This window comes from Microcaecilia unicolor, chromosome 6, assembly GCF_901765095.1.
Source record: "Microcaecilia unicolor chromosome 6, aMicUni1.1, whole genome shotgun sequence".
Classification (NCBI taxonomy): domain Eukaryota; kingdom Metazoa; phylum Chordata; class Amphibia; order Gymnophiona; family Siphonopidae; genus Microcaecilia; species Microcaecilia unicolor.
The window spans coordinates 155,817,401-155,836,747 of record NC_044036.1 but is presented as its reverse complement, the minus strand read 5'-3'; the positions used below and the strand labels follow the sequence as shown (position 1 = coordinate 155,836,747).

The 19,347-nt window shown below is 41.1% G+C and overlaps 1 protein-coding gene across 1 annotated transcript in view; it reads right to left on the bottom strand.

The window, feature by feature from the left end:
* Nucleotides 1–1,930: 1,930 nt before the first annotated feature.
* C6H3orf67 (chromosome 6 C3orf67 homolog) overlaps nucleotides 1,931–19,347 on the bottom strand; it is a 223,410-nt gene continuing 205,993 nt past the window's right edge. Inside the window, exons 17-18 of the mRNA XM_030206446.1 lie at nucleotides 3,777–3,892; nucleotides 1,931–2,180 (exon numbers count right to left, since the gene is read on the bottom strand). Of these exons, the coding sequence (XP_030062306.1) occupies nucleotides 2,071–2,180; nucleotides 3,777–3,892 (226 nt within the window). The 3' untranslated portion in view covers nucleotides 1,931–2,070. The remainder of the gene's footprint in view (nucleotides 2,181–3,776; nucleotides 3,893–19,347) is intronic.

The following is a 19,347-nucleotide window of genomic DNA, read 5'->3' as shown; positions in this document are numbered from 1 at the left end:
AATGGAGGGTTAAGTGACTTACCCAGAGTCACAAGGAGCTGCAGTGAGAATCAAAACCAGTTCCCCAGGTTCTCAGCCCACCGCACTGTATTAGGCTATTCCTCCTATCGATATAGAGCTGCTTATACTACACTTAACGCACACACTAACCCCTCAATTCTAGAAACTCGTGTGCTCAAAGTTAGGCTAAGTATTCAGATTTGCGCGCACAAATATAGAGTAAGGGTAGTTGTGTGTACAACCTAATTTAATAATTGGCTCTTAATTAATTGAAATTAAAAGCCAATTATTGTCTTAATCTGGTACCAAATAACATTTGCACATGCAAATGCCCTTAGTCGGTATTCTAGAAGTTGTACATGTTGATTCATCGAGTGCAACTTCTAGAGGGGTATGGACATGAGAGGGGTATGGGTGGATCAAGGGCTGCCTAAGATTTAAGCGTGCGGGTTATAGAATAATAGGCATTATCTGCGGATTCTATATAGCGTGAATTAAGCTGCGTGCTTAGCTTTATTTTAATTTGAACTGGTCAGGTTTAAAAAAAAATAAATGCCGGTCACTGCAGGTAAAGTATCTAGATATTTAGTGATATCTGGCTGCTATCTGGATAGCTTTCCTGTGAGATTTATCTGAATAGCAGGTGCTGCAATCTAGATAAATCCAACATTTTTAGTAAGAAATTTATAATAGCAATAATAACCTACACAGTTGAAGGGCAATTCTATAAGGGGCCCTTTTACTAAGACGTGTAGACGTCTACATGTGTACAACGAGTGTCAAATTAGAACTACCTCCCAGCTACTGTGTGCCTCGAGCGGTATTCTAATTTTGATACGCATTCAAAACACGTGGCAGAAAATAATTTCTATTTTCTACCGTGTGGTGCTAACCAGACGGTATTTGTCAGTGTATGCACGCTGATGATTACCGCCTGGTTAACATGTTTTACCTTACCGTTTAGCCCATGGGTTGTGCTAAGGTCTCAGGGCCAAAATGGATGAATGTTGATTTTTATTTTGCCGCATGTTCAGGCCTTTTTTGCAGGCGCGCTGAAAAATGGACCTGCATGCATCCAATACATGCACCTACACCAGCACAGGCCATTTTTCGATGTGCCTTTGTAAAAGGGCCCTTAAATTAGTGACTCAGTCTAGGAGCCCCATGTGTAACTGGGAGATACACCCATGGTCTGCCCACCTATACTCCCCCCTTTTCAGTTTGGCGCTATGGCACTTAGGCATCTGTCAATTTTATGGCACTTTTGACACATGTAAGTGGCTCATACCTTTAGCTCCATTTTATTGAATGGCCCCTCTTGGGCAATTCATGTTGTCAAGTCCTTCAACTGGACATTCCATGAATTTTTTTCTGATGGTACTACCTAACAATGTCTTTTTTTTATAGATCTTATTGTTTGGGATGTTTCCGTCTTCACATTTTTTGTTTTTGTTTTTAAAGAACATAAACAATAATCCATATACAACCTTAAAACAAATTATTTCACTATAATTTGCAATCTCTGATGGGTATGACTTTTACTAGTGATCACTATCTTATCTGGGTAAAATACTTTGCAGGACATTAACTGCCAGAAAATGCCATGTTGATCAGAAATAAGATTACATAAATGATTCAGACAGCTATAAAATACGGTCAAGTAACCAAAATCGAGCTATTGAATTGTTAAAAGGTTGCTGTGTGCCCTTTGTTATATTCTATAAATACAGTTAAATAGTAGAAAAAAACTCTGAACAGTATATTTCATAATCACATATATACAATATTTACAAAAAAAGACATTGATTCACATATTTGCAGTCTTTAAACAATTTGAATCCTTTTCAACTATACAAAGACAGAGAAGCAGGGAGAATTCAGAGAAACAAGATAAGGTGGTAGTGAAAAATTAGATTAATCAAGAGTGACCCATACACAAAGAAACAGGATCAAAGAAGAAAAAGCACTGAAAAGATATAAATATATATCCCAGCAGCTGCGAAAGATCCAAGGTTAAATAAAAGATACTATATAAGGAAAATTAATACTATTTCATATATTATGCATTAGCTATGCCAGCTCATAGTATTTCCCAGTTTCAGGGTCAAAATAGCAGTTTAGACAAGGATCATATAGCAAGGTCAAGATTTCCTCTTCATCTTCTGTGGTGATATTTTCATCTGTGGGAAAGGGGAAACATATTAAACAGAAGATGGTACTAACAAAATACTACACTCTTCATTAACCAGCCAATATTTTTAATTACAATCAAATATAATTTGTTGCCATGTTAGTCCAATTAGATATGTAGGCAGTGGTGTGCTGGAGCAGGCTCTCACAGGCTCACAAGAGCCGGTTGTTAAGTTTTTAAGAATTTTGGGAGCCAGTTGTTAAAGTAGGGCCCTCCATGGCTACTTTAACAACTGGCTCCCAAAATGTGGGCTTGGGCCCCCTGCTGAATTCTCTTTTACTTTGCTGGTGGGGATGCTGAGCCCTGCCAGCCAAGTAAATAGACTGCTGCTGCTCCCAGCTCCTTGTTTCCAGCTCTGAGCAGCAGGCTGGGACTTCTCCAGCATGTGTGAGAAGTTTCAGCATGCTGCTCAGAGCAAGACCTTGGGAGTGGTGGCAGTCCATTTATTGGTTGCCAGCAAAGGTATGCCTAGCGTGCCCGCACGAAGGGAGGGAGAAGAGAGAGATAAGTGTTGCTCCCCCCCCACCCGGCCACCCCTGGCCCTTCCAACTGCAGAGCTGGCTACTTAAAGAGCCTGTTGTTAAAAATTTACCAGCACACCCCTGTACGTAGGAATAAAGTTCAAACAAACAAATCAAAACTGGGGAAGATAACTTGATTATTCTCTAGCTACAAGTATAAATGATAAGGAGTGATCTCCTCCAGATGGTCAAACTTGTACAGCTGAAAGTCCAGAAATCTCCTTAGCACACGGGGAAAAGTTAAGGGGCACACTGTAGTGTCCTGAGGTAGTTTTGACATGTATGTGCACTTCTCATACACTAAAAGATAATTTTTACGTTTTAGCACTGGGGGCATTTGGGGACGGAGAGTGGGCGTGTTCAGTGCTAATGGGTTAGCCTAGAAAATAGGTGTAGTTAAGGGCTCACGCTAATGGAAAACTTAGTGGGTGGCCATTATTGCCAATATACAAAACTCGTCCATTTTGCCCCTGCATAAAAAGGTGGCCTCAGCATGCAGGAAACCCATGTGCTAGTAATAGCACAGGCCAACGTTTAGCATAGCATAGTAAAAGGACCCCTAAGTTAGATGCAAGGCATATTTCTTGATCATCTCCTCGTTTTTACTTATGCCTACTCCCCCTGCATTACAGTGGTCCAAGGAAGAATGAGTTTTTCTTTTTTGTATAGCATTTATTGTTTATTATCTGTTTCTTTCTGTTTTTCTGGGACAAGAGTAACCCTGTATAGTATGTGAAATTTGAAAAAAATACCCTTTGAATTTGAGATATCAATGTGAAGCAAGCCTTGTTGACTTTTGTATGAGTTTCTATTTCTTGCCTGCTATATGCAATCCTGTTCATTTAAGCAGGAAGATGGTTATACCCTATTTTGGAGATCCAAATAGGAAATATTATACAACAATGATAAGAATTGCCACCCAACTGTAAATATTATGATTTCAATTTATACATTTTATATACTGCTTGACTCATAATCACTCAATTAACACTTTTTTTTACTATACATTTTTCTACTTATGGATTACATATGCAAAAATGCTACCAGAGATAACAATTCCCTACCTTGCATGCAGGTATTTTGATTGGTACTTTGTTTCTGTTTCTCAGAGAAGTCCACTTGCTCTGCTAGCTGTTGACTTGGAGGAATGATGGGAGGGCTAAATACATTTAACCAATCTCTGAAAATCATGACAAAAAGTTTGAAAAAATGAGAGATTGGCTAATCATGAACACAATTACGCTGCTTTATTGAGTCTCAGTAACAGCATAAGAAATACAAAGCTGGGTCAGATTCATGTTTGACTGAAAGTGGCCGATCCAGATCGCTTAGAAATACCCATTAGATCAGCTAAACAATAGTCCACTGATCTTTTTTCTCAACCCATGGTAAACATACTCTTAGGGAATGGGATACATGAGCCATTGTAAGGGGTATGCACTAACATTTTCCCTCCTGACACCTAACATTTTCTAGCAGACTGCAGTGAGCAGCCAATTCAAGGCAGCTATAACAGCCACAGAGATGTGGCTCACGTAAGAAGCAACAAATATGTGCAGATGGTGTGGCTGTTTTAATCATTTCCACTGTCACCAGCTTCTGTCATCACTTTGTGCCACCTTGCCACAGTAACTTATGTAAGTTTTCTTGCTTTTTGCTGCTGAAGGTTAAGTTGTGCCTGGCCCTTTCTAAGGTTCTCTTTCTCTTCCTTTTCTTGCTTTGAGACTGAAATTGTGCTGGGCCTGCCTGCCTGTGAGCTCTCCTCTCCCACATGACTGCTGAAGTCCTCTCTCTCCACCATGTGCTTGGGAGCCAGAGGGGGAGAGAGGACCTAGATCAGAAATATGGTTGGGTTATCGACCAGCTAATGGCAGAGGAGAGAGGGAGAGGGAGTGGTGAGGATAAAGAGGAGTAGGAAGAAGATACTAGGAATTCAATAAATGTCACCAAAAATTCGGGCCAAAAAACTTGAGCACTAAGCGCTATTCTATAAAGGGAGTGAACCCTTATAGAATAGCATTTGGTGTGGATCCCGCGCCTAACTTTCGGGTGCCGTATGTACACCTGCTAAAAGCAGGTGTAAATGCCAGCGCCCAACTTAGGCGTGCTTCGGACAAGTTCTGTAAATCTGCATGCAACATTTTGGAATGTCTCTGGCTACATCCCCCTTTCAAATATACGCAATTGAAGTTAGGCATTGCGCTTTACAGAATAGTATGCAGGGAGATGCCCAACAAATTTCTAAGACTGCCAATTAACATCAGTAATTGGTTGTCAGCACCCAATTGTTGATGTTTCCAAACTCAATAGTTAACTTATTTGCATATGCATCTCTGATGCAAACAAAGTTGGGTGTAGACATTTGGGTGCGATATTTAGAATCCGGGGAAAGCTGGCTAGGAAGTGGTGGGCAAGAATGAAAGCTGTGGTGAGCAGGGGGATAATAAACGGAAAGGAGCTGCTGGGTACAATGTGCAAAGAAGAAGAGGATCAATGGGTGATACTGGTAACAGGTGAGGGAGAAGAGAGAGGGGACTGCAAGAGAACAGGATATCAGACAGGAGGCAAGTAGGAAGCAAGAGGTGATGAATAGAGAAGAGTAAAATGTGCAGGGGAAAACAGGACTAGAGAAATAGGAAGCCTGGTGTTATAAAGATGGAATGTATTGTAATTAAATGGAAGTAAAATTAAACTCTCCTTTTCAACAGATTATTGTTTTGAGCATTTTTCAGGGACAAATAGTTTTATAAGTCAAAATAATAAAAATAAATTTTGGTTCATATAAATGTCTCATTTTATTTTAAACATAACTAAATGGGCTATAAGCCTCTAATGTAGTCCATTGGTTTTCTTTTATTTTGTTCTTGTACTGATATATACTGTGCCAAAACTGAAAACTGTTCTCTTTTCTATCTAGTTGATAATAAAAGGAGCTCATTGCGAACACTATCCACCCTAAAAGGTTGTTTTGTGGCTGTACATGAGGAATTGTGATTTTGAATAAATAAGTGTATGTTTTGTGTTCGTAGTCATGCATCCAAAGGTTATATAATCCTTTCAAGAAAGCCAGTTAATTGTTTAACTTATAAGTGGAACGTAACAACAAAGGCATGGTATGGTTGCAGTTTCAATATGGTAATACTAGAGCCCAGCTAAGGAACAGGTTATTTTGAGTTAGTCTTCACTGGACCAAACTTGTTTTCTTTGTGCCATCATCATCCAGCTGGATAGGCAGTGCCTTAAAAGGTGAATGATAAAGGTTTTTATTTTTTGACATTTATATCTCATTATTATCCTAAGCAAACTTGGGTTCAATGTGGCTTACATTTGAAAATACAGTGATACAGAATAATAGAATTCAGTAACATCATGGGAGCAAGCAGACAGATATGTCTGAAACATTTAACAAAGTTGAGATTAGCATATATACTTAACTGGGCATTTAAAAAACCATTGTACTTATAAATACTAACTCTGATTGCTGAGCACCTGATTCTCATAACATGTCTGTTTTGGTGGCCCTTTACTAGGTGAAAACATATCTGCATGAATACAAGGAGTCCCTATAACTAGCCCCTCCAAATGACACAATGATTACGATTTAGAACTAATTACTACTCTAACTGATGAAATCAATGTTTGAAAATGTAAGTGAGATCAAATAAAAATGCTATCAACAATAAAGAATGACAATGTGGATGTAGCAGCTCATAGGTTTGTCTGCTTTGTTTTGGGTGTATGGGATGATGGCTACCTCTTTGGCTTCAGCTTTTTGACGTCATGCCATCTCCTGTCTCAATCTAACCTTCTTGAAAATATTACTGCTGGATGGATGGCAGGGAGAACAAAAGGAGAAAAGCTGCTTAGTACAGTGTGCAAAGTGAGAGTAGATTAGGGGTGAGTAGGAAACTGGAGGCTGTGTTTTTCGGGGGGGGGGGGGGGGTGAACAATGCTATGTATGGTTAACTGAGCCACTGTTTTTGTGTGTGGGTGGGAGCTGCCAAGAACCTGTTGATTTTATAGAAGACAGGAGCCTTCACGCCTCAAAAAAAACAACCCCCCCCAAAGGATATCATAGACACCGATAGTGGTGTTTTTGTGGAATGCAGGATTTGTTATGTTCAGGGCAGTAAGTCACTATTGTTTTGGGAAGGCTACATCTTCCCTTTTTCATCCTCCTTCCCTTCCTCTCTCTCTCTCGCTCTTCTGCTCTGAAAACTTTAAAAATAAAAAAAACTTGGCGGGTTGTGCTTTGCACAGCACTAGGGTTGTCCCTCCTTGTGGGAGAATACATATGAATTTTCTGAAGTTTGGGGGTTATTTGCTACTTATAAGATTGGGAAACACTTCTATAGAAACATAACCAAACCTTTTAAAAACTCATTTAAATTATTACCCTTGATCAAGTTTCAAAGCATTTAAGTTCAAGCTCCATCTCTGGCCATCTTCAAATCTAGGTTAAAAGCCCACCTTTTGACGCTGCTTTTAACCTATTCACTTGTTCAGTACCCATGTCTGTTTTATCATTCACACCTTAGTAATTCCCTTATATGTCCTGTTTGTCTGTCCTGATTAGACTGTATGCTCTGTTCAGCAGGGACTGTCCATGTTCAAGTGTACAGAACTGCATACATCTAGTAGCACTATAGAAATGATAAGTAGTAGTAGTAAATTTAGGATGCAAATAACAGAACTCATTCTTAGTACTGTCCTGTTTAAGATGTCTTATTTTATCGAAAGGTAAAACCTGCATAGTTCACTAATGTTTTCAGATTTCTATAAAGGTAGATGGCACATGTAGGAACACTACATGCATTCAAAAATAGAAAATTATAGTTGACAATCCTGCAAAAAGAAATGTAATTCAAACCTCAAATTTATACAATTTATTTCTCATATAAACTAGTATACTGGGTTTTTTTTCTTTTTACCATCAGAAGACAGGAAAACAAAAACCAGGAGTTAAAAGGTTAGAAACAATAGGTTTGTCTTTGCCTAAAGCACAAAATTAGAAAGGAGAATTGATATTAGTTAAGAGAAAGCTGGACGTTTGCATTGCCCCCTTAAGGAAGTCATAAAAACAAATATGTAATTGACCTAGTTTTCACTTTTTAAAAGTCTTGTTTTTACCCAGAGAAGCAATATATTTCCTCTACAAGTGCCTTATCTAATATCTAATATAATAAAACGCTCCCTCAACGTTCTGAGGACAACGTTCTGAAGTCACTCAGACTCTCTCTCAGAACGGTTCGTAAGTTCGTGGTGGTGAAGCCACTGACGAAGACTCGCTGCCCCGCCCTCGCGTCAAACGTCATGACGTCGAGGGCGGAAAAAAAAAACAGCAGCGAAGCGTCAGGGAAGGAGGCGGCGCTCCCGACCTCTAGCCTTCCTTTCGCTGTGTTCCGCCTTCTTCTGACGTCAAGGATGACGTCAAAAGAAGGCGGAACAGAGCGAAGGGAAAGCTAGACGTCGGGAGCGCTGCCTCCTTCCCTGACGCTTCGCTGCCGGAACCGCCACGGAGGTAAATTTAAAATGAAGAAAAAAAACAAAAACGGATGTTGCGGGGAGAGAAGAGGGTGGCCAGTAGTAGTAGTAGTAAGGGCAGGGGAGAAACGATAGCATGGATGCGAAGGGGGGGGGGGGGGAAGAGGGCGGCCCAGGCTGGAACATGGGAGAGAGAGGAGCATGGATGCGAGGGGGGGTCATGGAAGGGAGAGAGGGGACTTGCTGGAAAAGGATAAATGGAGGGGGCAGGGGACAGAAGAGCATGGATGTGCATGCATTGGGAGGGCAGGGCTCAGGGAGAGAGGGGAATTGCTGGAAAGGGATGAATGGAGGGGGCAGGGGACAGAGGAGCATGGATGGCCATGGATTGGGAGGGCAGGACTCAGGGAGAGGGGAATTGCTGGATAGGGATGAATGGAGGGGACAGATGGGCATGGATGGATAAGGATTGCAGGGCAGGCCTCAGGCAGAGAGGGAAAATGCTGGATAGGGAAAAATGGAGGGGCCAGGTGACAGAGGAGCATGGATGGGCATGGATTGGAAGGGCAGGACTCAGGGAGAGGGGAATTGCTGGATAGGGATGAATGGAGGGGACAGATGGGCATGGATGGATAAGGATTGCAGGGCAGGCCTCAGGCAGAGAGGGAAAATGCTGGATAGGGAAAAATGGAGGGGCCAGGTGACAGAGGAGCATGGATGGGCATGGATTGGAAGGGCAGGACTCAGGGAGAGGGGAATTGCTGGATAGGGATGAATGGAGGGGACAGATGGGCATGGATGGATATGGATTGCAGGGCAGGCCTCAGGCAGAGAGGGGAAATGCTGGATAGGGAAAAATGGAGGGGCCAGGTGACAGAGGAGCATGGATGGGCATGGATTGGAAGGGCAGGACTCAGGGAGAGGGGAATTGCTGGATAGGGATGAATGGAGGGGACAGATGGGCATGGATGGATATGGATTGCAGGACAGGCCTCAGGCAGAGAGGGGAAATGCTGGATAGGGAAAAATGGAGGGGCCAGGTGACAGAGGAGCATGGATGGGCATGGATTGGAAGGGCAGGACTCAGGGAGAGGGGAATTGCTGGATAGGGATGAATGGAGGGGACAGATGGGCATGGATGGATATGGATTGCAGGGCAGGCCTCAGGCAGAGAGGGGAAATGCTGGATAGGGATGAATGGAGGGGGCAGGTGACAGAGAAACATGGATAGCCATGGATTGGGAGGGCAGGGCTCAGGGAGAGAGGGGAATTGCTGGAAAAGGATGAATGGAGGGGGCAGGGGACAGATGGCCATGGATTGGGAGGCCACGGCTCACACTCTCTCTCTCATATACAATTTCTTTCTGACTCTCACTCTCACACACTCTGTCTCACACTGTATCACATTCACTCTCTATGTGCCACACAGTCACTCACACACTCGCTTGGTCTCATACACTCACTCTCACAAAGAATCTGTGTCTCACACACACTCTCTCTCTCGCCCACACACACACACTCTCTCTCACACTGTCTCACATACACACTTGCACACACTCTTATTCTCACACACACACTCTCTCACAAACACACTCACACCCAGACTCACTCTCTCTCTCACACACTCACACTTTCACTCTGACTCTCAAACAGTCACTCTCACATACACTCTCCCAAACATAAACACTCCGAGGAAAACCTTGCTAGCGCCCGTTTCATTTCAGTCAGAAACGGGCCTTTTTTTACTAGTAATAAAATAAATTGCATTTAAATGTTAACTGAAAAATCAATTTTAAATCTATTAAAAGTACAGGAAATTGAATGAAGTATTTTAAATGGGGCACAATTATAAAGAGATCTCACTGACATCAAAAGCTGCAATTCACGTAATTAAAGACTTGATAAAAATGCAAAAAATTAAACTAAATGCAATTGATTTGAAAAGCTGTGTAGTAATTTGTCCTATGTCATATACAGGAATGTGCCTATATATTACTTGTGACAATTTTAAAGGGAATCAGTACCAACTGAAATTACATTTAAAAAAGTCTGATTATTGTCTCATCCTTCCTTGAAAATGAATACTTGCTTGAACCAATTAGAACAGAGAGGAAGGTGCAATTACTTATTTGCAATACACGTTCTCTGATTACATTTTACAAACCATTGATCATCTGTAATCTCAAATAAATGGGTTGTAAGAATGGTCCTAGAATGATACAAATTAAATTTTTGAAAATCCCTCCAAACAGCACTTCCGAAAAGCCATGAAGGCCTGTCAGCAAGATTTATTGAAATTAGATATATCTTCCCTTTACATGCTTATGCAGTTGAACCTGTCTCACCCTAGGAAAGAAGAAGGGAGTGGGTTTACTTCACCTTCTTTGTTCACAAGAAATCACCCGCAAAAACGTTGATTGTGTGAGCTGATTGAGCCTGCTTATCATCAGAGAAAGGGATGGCATGTAGATGGGGCATTACACATGTAAATTACAGAATACTAGGATTTGCATGCACACTTCCCCAATCAAGGCACATTTACAATGGCTCTATGGCTAGTGTAAGTGCTCGTACATAAAAACATACATATGTATTTGACTTGTTATGCTAATACTTATAAAAGGCCTAGTTTTCTTTATAGAATAGGATCTAAATGGGCATATTCTTTGCATCTAAACATAGGTGCTCTCTTATCCTTCACATATTTCTGTTTTTATAAACTTGATGTGCTGTGGAAACCACATTGATGCTCTTGTGAAGGTGCAGTATCACTTATCTGCAATATTGTTCTGGAGATCACACATTCAAAAGGATACAAACGAGATGGAGTCAATCCAGAAGGTGGCTATCAAAATGATCAATAGTCTATCACAAAACATATAGGAACAGACTTAAAAATATAAATATGCATATACTGGAGGAAAGACAGGCTACAGCCAATTAAAGGCATTTAAAAACCACAAATGTATAAATGCACAGGAAGTAGGTCTTTTCAACAGAAAGGAAGCTCCTGAATGAGAGGTCATAGGATGAGGGTGAAAGATGATAGCTCAGGAGTAATCTAAGGAAATATTTCTATACAGAAAGGTTGCTGGATGCGTGGAACAGCCTCCCAGTGGAAGAGGTGAAGACAAGGAAAGCATCTGTATTTGAGAAAGCAAGGGACAAGTATAGGGGATTTCTGAGGGAGAGTTTGAGGATATACAGCTGAGCAGCTAGTGTTGATGGGCAGACCAGACAGACTATTTTAATTTTAATAACAGTCCATACAATTGAAAATGCTTTAAGTGAGACAATGGTGGGATCAAAATGAAATTGCTGGTCATTGTCCTAAAAGCTTCATATGCCCATCAAATTTGTCTAGATTATAATAAAAAGAAGTATAACCTCTATATATTCTACTGAATATCGGAATGCTAAATAAGGTGGACAGCAGACATGTCTAATTTCTCCTTCATTGTATATTGATAGACGCAAGAAAAACATTATGCTGAAAATTTCTTTACCAGTTTATCTCCTCAATACAGAAAAAAACTAATCAGGCATTTTCTAATTAATTAGAAACATTTTCTCTTTTTCTGCTATCAAGGCCTCCAGCTGTAATCAATATAATCAACATGCAAGGACCTATCTACAGCTTTCTGGATAAGGAATGCTAAACAGAATTGTCTCTGACATTGGGAATGTGATTAGTGACAACTTCAGGAGTTTTGATACATTGTCATAAAATGTTAATATGCATTATCTGTATTATATTTTATATGATACATTCTAAGAGAATAACATTTTGATTTTTTATGTGTATTTTTCACACTTTGCATCTGAGTTGTCAAATTCACTGGTACATTCACATTTAGTAATATCTACATCCATCATGGTTCTGTCCAGAATCTACAAAATATAGAATGTGGTGCACAATAATATAAGCTATACATTAGCTAAAACGAGATCTGGGAGCTACTTTTCATATCATAATTCACACTGACTACAGTTACATCAGAGAATATAGGCGTCTACATGGCCATTTTAGGTTTCTCTCTATCCTTGAAATATTTTATGCTTTATCTTCCATACTTCATTTTTCTCAAACAATCAACATTTTGGGAAAGTCCACATGAAAAATCATTCTGTATTTAAGATATAAAATGGTATAATTTTGAGTTTGTTATGTGCTGATTATACCATTCTACCCTTGTTTAAATATATGCACTGTAACTGGATCACAAAACTCTTTTATTTTTAATTATAAATTATTTGTTGATGTAAGAACCAGAAAACTCACTACTTTTATTACAGCCGAAAAAAGAAACAAACAACAAAAGTACTAGCGTAGCTCAGTGCCAGTGTCACTAACCCCCAGATTCTATATAGCACGACCAAAATTGCATGCACAAATCTGGTCATATTCTTGATTCACATGCACTATTTAATTACTTAACAAGCCAACCAGCACCGATAATTGCCACTTAACAATTATTGACACTAACTGGCATTAATTAGAATTTATATGCACAACTTGCTAGGTGTATTCTGTAAAGTTGTTTACCTCCCAGACAGCCACTACCTTCTTCCGGTTTAAGCTGGGCTCAAAGGAGCTTCTCCCCTTTCCTTGAGGGGAGGCATTACATATTGTTTCTATACCCAAGGGAACCGAGCTTCAACCCTGCCCCCACCCCCCACCCATGACAACACAAGGTAAATTCAGCTCTACTTCAGAAGAAGTTACCCTGTTCCTTTAGTGTGCCCTGGATAATCCTTTTTCCCTTATATCTATGGCCCAGAGCCCTTTCCCTGGAGATAGGTTTCCTAGGTACTCTCCCCCTAGAGGAGATCACTATCAGGCTCATTTTCGAAAGAGAAGGACGCCCATCTTTCAAAACAAATCAGAAGATGGGCGTCCTTCTCACAGGGTTGCCCAAATCGGTATAATTGAAAGCTGATTTTGAGCGTCCCCAATTGCTTTCCGTCGCAAGGACGGTCAAAGTTCCTGGGGGCTTGTCGGAGGTGTAGCGAAGGCGGGACTTGGGCATGCCTAACACATGGACATCCTCGACCCGTAATGGAAACAAAAGGGCGTCCCTGACGAGCACTTGGACGACTTTACCTGGTCCTGTTTTTCATACGACCAAGGCACAAAAAGGTGCCCGAACTGACCAGATGACCACTGGAGAGAATCGGGGATGACCTCCTCTTACTTCTCCAGTGGTCACTAACCCCCTCCCACCATCAAAAAACATCTTTCAAAATATGTTGTGCCAGCTTCTATGCCAGCCTCAAATGTCATACTCAGGTCCATCACAGCAGTATACAGGTCCCTGGAGCAGTTTTAGTGCGTGCAGTGCATTTCAGGCAGGCGGACCCAGGCCCCCCCACCTGTTACACTTGTGGTGGTAAATGTGAGCCCTCCAAAACCCACTGTACCCACATCTAGGTGCCCCCCTTAATCCGTAAGGGCTATGGTAGTGGTGTACAGTTGTGGGTAGGGGGATTTGGGTGTGTGGGGGTGTGGGGGCTCAGCATACAAGGTAAGGGAGCTAAGTACCAGGGAGCAATTTATGAAATCCACTGCAGTGCCCCCTAGGGTGCCCGGTTGGTGTCCTGGCATGTCAGGAGGACCAGTGCACTACGAATGCTGGCTCCTCCCATGACCAAAGGGCTTGCATTTGGTCATTTCTGAGATGGGCGTCCTTGGTTTCCATTATCGCCGAAAATCAGAAACGACCAAGTCTAGGGACGACCATCTCTAAGGATGACCTAAATTTCAGGATTTGGGCGTTCCCGACCGTATTATCGAAACGAAGGATGGACGTCCATCTTGTTTCGATAATACGGGTTTGCCCGCCCCTACATTGGGACGTTTTGTGAGGACATCCTCAGCAAAACTTGGGCGTCCCTTTCGATTATGCCCCTCCACGCCTGCCTCATCACAAGATGCATTCCCTTGAATTTTCCTTCCCTTTTAATAGGTATGGGATTGGATCGCAGATGCATTTGGAAGTCCTGGACATACACTACTGTAACTTTGTTCTATTTTATTTTTCAACTTTTCTGTCTTAATGGAATTCATTTCGCTGTTTCTCCACTATAAAAACTTGTATGTATGTGTAACCTGCTCACACAGATCTAATGGGTGGTATAAATTTGGAAACCTGGAATTTTCACTCATTCTTTGCTGAATTATCCTTTTTTATGTTTATTCACAAGCAACATGACTATCTTTTTGATTAATGGTGAGCCAGTTGATGTGGGTGGGCATTTAAAAAAATCCAAGTCAGAATTGAGACTTTAGCTCATTATCTCCACAAAAATGTCCATCTTAGAGTCATTTTTGAACCAGAAAAATGTCTCGGTTTCCCTTTCAAAAATGGTTCAAGGATGAATGTTTTTGCACAAAAGATGTTACACAGAGGAGGGCAGTCTGAACTCTACCGAGTGGGACAAAGGAGGTGAGATGGAATGGGAAGCCTCCTGGAGGACAATTCCTGAAAAGGCATCTGTGGGAGGACATAACCAGATTAGTTCTGTGAATAGGGAGGGCAGCGGCCAGCCCTTCTATAGTGAAAGGGCAGACTGTTGAGCCGAGTGTTTGAACTTAGGAACTTTACACCCCATGAAGTGGCAGGAGTTGGGCAGGCGCGCACAGGTCACCAAAGACGCTGAGATTTATTTTGGATTATTGGACTGTGCATTTTGTTTTTGCTTCTTTTGTTTTCTGAAAGTATTGGAACACTATTTGGTTGAAATAAAAGGGGAAAGAACCCGGACTGGATCACTTTATGGCCCTGACCTGGACTCGAAGAAAATACAAGTCTGGGAGAGTGGAGCAACCGCCTGGAAGGCTGAAAAAGCCCAGGACCCAGGGTTATCACAATCTTTAAATAAGGTCTTTACGTTAGTTTTAAATTCCAAATTCCAAACAAATGGAGTGGGGATGTGACAGTATCTGTAGCAGTCATCAAAGCATGGGACAAGTGAACTATGGGGCAGCAACAGAAACTTTGAAGTCCCTAACACCAACATATGAATAAGAACAATCCTATATTATATTGCTCTCTAAGACTTTCTACTTTAAAAATACCATTAAATCAGCACAAACCAGAACTTATCATTTCCTGCACATTTTTCACAGTGAGCCACATTGACTATGAGTAATCTGTTAATCTGTTCTTTGCCCAGCAATTCATCAAAGTGACAGATTCATTCCATCCCTAATACATAATATCTTCATTTACTGTATGTCTTACTGGAACTTTCTTTTTTTTGCTTGCACTGAGAGAAAATCAGAATCAAATGTATAAAATATTACACATTTATTTGTACTTGTTTCCATAATCTAGAATATTACAGCCAAGTTATAATAATACATAGTCCAGGACTACTAATGCAAATGAAAAGATTTCCTTCAGCATAAACGATTTCAATTTTTAGGGGCAATTTTCAAAACAAGGCAGATAAGTGTAAGGCCCATGGATACTTCCCTGCTGAAAAACAGTGTTGGGGAAATGTACCTGGAGAGATTTGCACCTGCTTTTTTTGAGAATATATTTTCCCTGAAAAACAATTTATGTTTTTTAAAAAAAATGCCAATCTAAGCTCGCTTCGACTCTCCTGAGCTAACCTTATCCCACATTATTGATGCCATGTGTACTTTTACTCAGAGAAAGGGGAAGCAGTTTTCAGACAGCCTATTAAATCCTTTAATGCATGAACAAGTTAAAAAAAAAAGGTAGAACATGCTGTGTACCGTGAAAATACACTACTCATTAATTTAATTTACTGTTGCACATAATGTGGTTTAATTACTAATTTCCATTAAGGTTTTGAAATTACCAAGCAGTAATTACTAAAATTAATGCGCGGTAATACAAAGCCATTGCATTAGTGGTTGAGAGCATTCCCAGCAGTTTACTATTCAGTTAACACAGAGAAAAATTTAACACACATTAAACACCCAAATTTGGACGCTGAAAATAATTAGTTAATGGGCTCCAATGATTTAATTATGGCTAACAAGCACTTAATTGGCACTATGATTTTGGCGTCAATCTGGCTTCACGCTATTCTGTAACAATGGGTGCCTAAATTAGATTGTGTGCAACTCAAAAGGGGCGTGGCCATGGGAGGGGCATGGGCATGTCAGCGGCGCTCACGAAAGATGCGTACATTACAGAATTGCAGGGATCCGTGCCCAATTTGCACACCAAGATTTGTACCAGGGTTCAGCTGGCACAAGTCCTCATGTCCAAAGTTGAGTGTTTAATTCAGTGCTCAACGCTATTCTCTAAAGTGTGCTCATCCCAAAGCACCCTTTACAGAACAATGCTGAGCACTGAATTTTATAAAATCTGGCCCTAAGGCAGCAGTTAGCAATACCTACAGAGCAGGGCTGGTCGTGCTCTTAGACAGCCTAGTCTTCCACTTTGAGTGGCAGAATTTGGGAGTGGAGGCATAGATCCAGCACAGCTGGAGAGTAGCACTTTAGGGCCTTTCAGTACATATCTACTGCTTTAATATTTATTAAATTTTACCATGTCATATTTTCAACCAAATTTGGTTATTTAAATAAGTTTGTCCATATTCAAACATCCACTGTTTGCAGTATGTGCAAACAGCCCTTCAGTTTCATAATAGCTTGCTACAAAATATATATTTCACACCTGTCCAACCCTTAATTCACTTTTATTTCCAGTAATGCTTTCAATATAGATACCAGGATCATTTCATTGCTGCTCTCTGTTGGAGTGTGAGATAGGCAGATAGAAAAAAAAATCAGATTTATTATTATTATTTTTTATTTACATAACATATTATGGCTTCCAGTTTAGTAAGAAACAGGGCAGTGATTCTGGCACAATGAGACTTGATTAGCAACTACCACATTAAATGAAAAGGGGTGAAGAACAAATCAGAGAATATCTTTATGCTTCTGTACAGGTTCGTGGTGTGACCACACCTTGCATATTGTGTACAGTTCTGGTTGCCCCATCTGAAAAAGGATGTCGACACTGGATCTAGTGCTTAACAAATGTGTTTCCAAAGTCTGGGGTGGGTACCCATCTAGGCAATAGTGACCAACACACAATATGGTTTGATATAAGAGCAAAAGTGGAGTGCAGATACACACAACTCAAAGTACTGGATTTCAGACGTGCTGATTTTGGTAAAACGCGGAATACCTGAAGAAGGAGCTGATGGCATGGGTAGGCATATGAGAAGTGGAAGCGCAGTGGCCCAAGCTGAAATCTGCTACAAATATTGCAACAGATCTTTATACAAGGAAACTAAACAAGAACAAGAGAAACAGGAAGCCTATATAGTTCTCCAAACAAGTGGCTGAAAAAATAAGGGCAAAAGAGGCTTTTGTTCAAGAAATATAGAACAGCGCAATAAGAGGATCATGGGAAAAAGATTACTGGGTTAAAATCAGAGAAGTGAAGAAGGAAATATGGCTAATGAAAGCACAGGCAGAAGAAACAATGGCTGCAGATGTAAAGAGAAGTGACAAGACCTTTTTCAGATATATTGGGGAAAGGAGAAAAGCTAGGAATGGAATTGTAAGATTAAAAGATGCTGAGAATGGCTATGTGGAGAGTGATGAGGATAAAGCGAACTTGCTAAACTACTATTTCTCTTTGGTGTTCACAGAAGAAAATCCTGGAGAAGGACTGTGGTCGGCTGCTGAGGGTATATCTGGGAATGGAATGGATACTGCACCGTTCACAGAAGACAGCGTTTATAAACAGCTTGAAAATCTGAAAGAGGACAAAGCTATGGTGCTGGGTAGGATTCATCCCAGGATACTGAGGAAGCTCAGAGAAGTCCTGGCGAACCTCTTCAGGATTTATTTGATAGATGTTTAGAGATGGGAGAGGCTCCACGAGATTACAGATGAGCGGATATGGTTCCTCTAAACAAAAGTGGGGAGAGGGAAGAAGTGGGAAACTACAGGCCGGTAAGCTTCACTTCAGTGGTAGAAAAATAACGGAGTCGCTGCTGAAGGAGGAGATTGTTAACTTTCTAGAAGCCAATGGGTTGCAGGATCCAAGGCAACATGGCTTTACCAAATGAAAATCCTGCCAAATGAATCTGATGACTTCTTTGACTGGGTGACCAAAGAACTAGATAAAAAGACATACACTAGATGTAATCTACTTGGATTTCAGTAAAGACTTTGATACAGTCCTTCACAGAAGACACATGAATAAGCTGAGAGGGCTGAACTTAGAACCCAAAGTGGTGAACTGCATTGGAAAATGGTTGACCAACAGGCTACAGAGGGTGATGGTAAATGGAATCCGCTTGAAGGAAAGGAAGATGAGCAGTGAAGTGCCTCAGGGATCAGTGCTGGGTCCGATTCTATTTAATATATTTGTGAGAGACACTGCTGAAGGGTTAAAAGGAAAAGGTTCCCTTTTTGCGGATGACATGAAGATAACTAATAGAATAGATACCGGAGAGAGTAGAAACCATGGGAAGACACCTCTAAACATTAGAAGAATGGTCAAAGGTCTGGCAGTTAAAAATTTAATGCCAAGAAGTGCAGAGTGATGCACTTGGGGTGCAGAAATCCAAAGGCGATGTACCAGATAGGAGAGAGATTGATAAGCTCTGCTCAGGAGAGGGACCTTGGGGTGATGGTGTCTGAGGATCTCAAGGCGACAAAACAATGTGACAAGGTGGCGACCACAGCCAGAAGGATGCTAGGGTACATAGAGAGGGGTATAACCAGCAGAAGAAAAGAGGTATTGATGCCACTTTACAAGTCATTTGTGAGGCCTACTTGGAGTATTGTGTTCAGTTTTGGAGGCCGTATCTTGCTAAGGATGTAAAAAGACTTGAAGCAGTTCAGAGAAAAGTGATGAAAATAGTAGGGGGTTTGCATAGCAAGATGTATAAGGAGTGGCTTGATGACCTGAACATGTACAACCTGGAAGAAATGAGACACAGGGGTGATATAATACTGACCACTGTTCCCTCTAAGCTAAGCGGGAGTCCTCCACCTACATTCCTGCCATTGAAGGGTGCTGTTTCACTATCACATTTTCAATAGTGAGGTATAGGGAAGCTCTGCAGGACTCCAGGGAACCTGCCTGTCCCTACTGATTGAAAACACAATATTGAAGCACCACCCCCTACTGGCAGCAATGCATT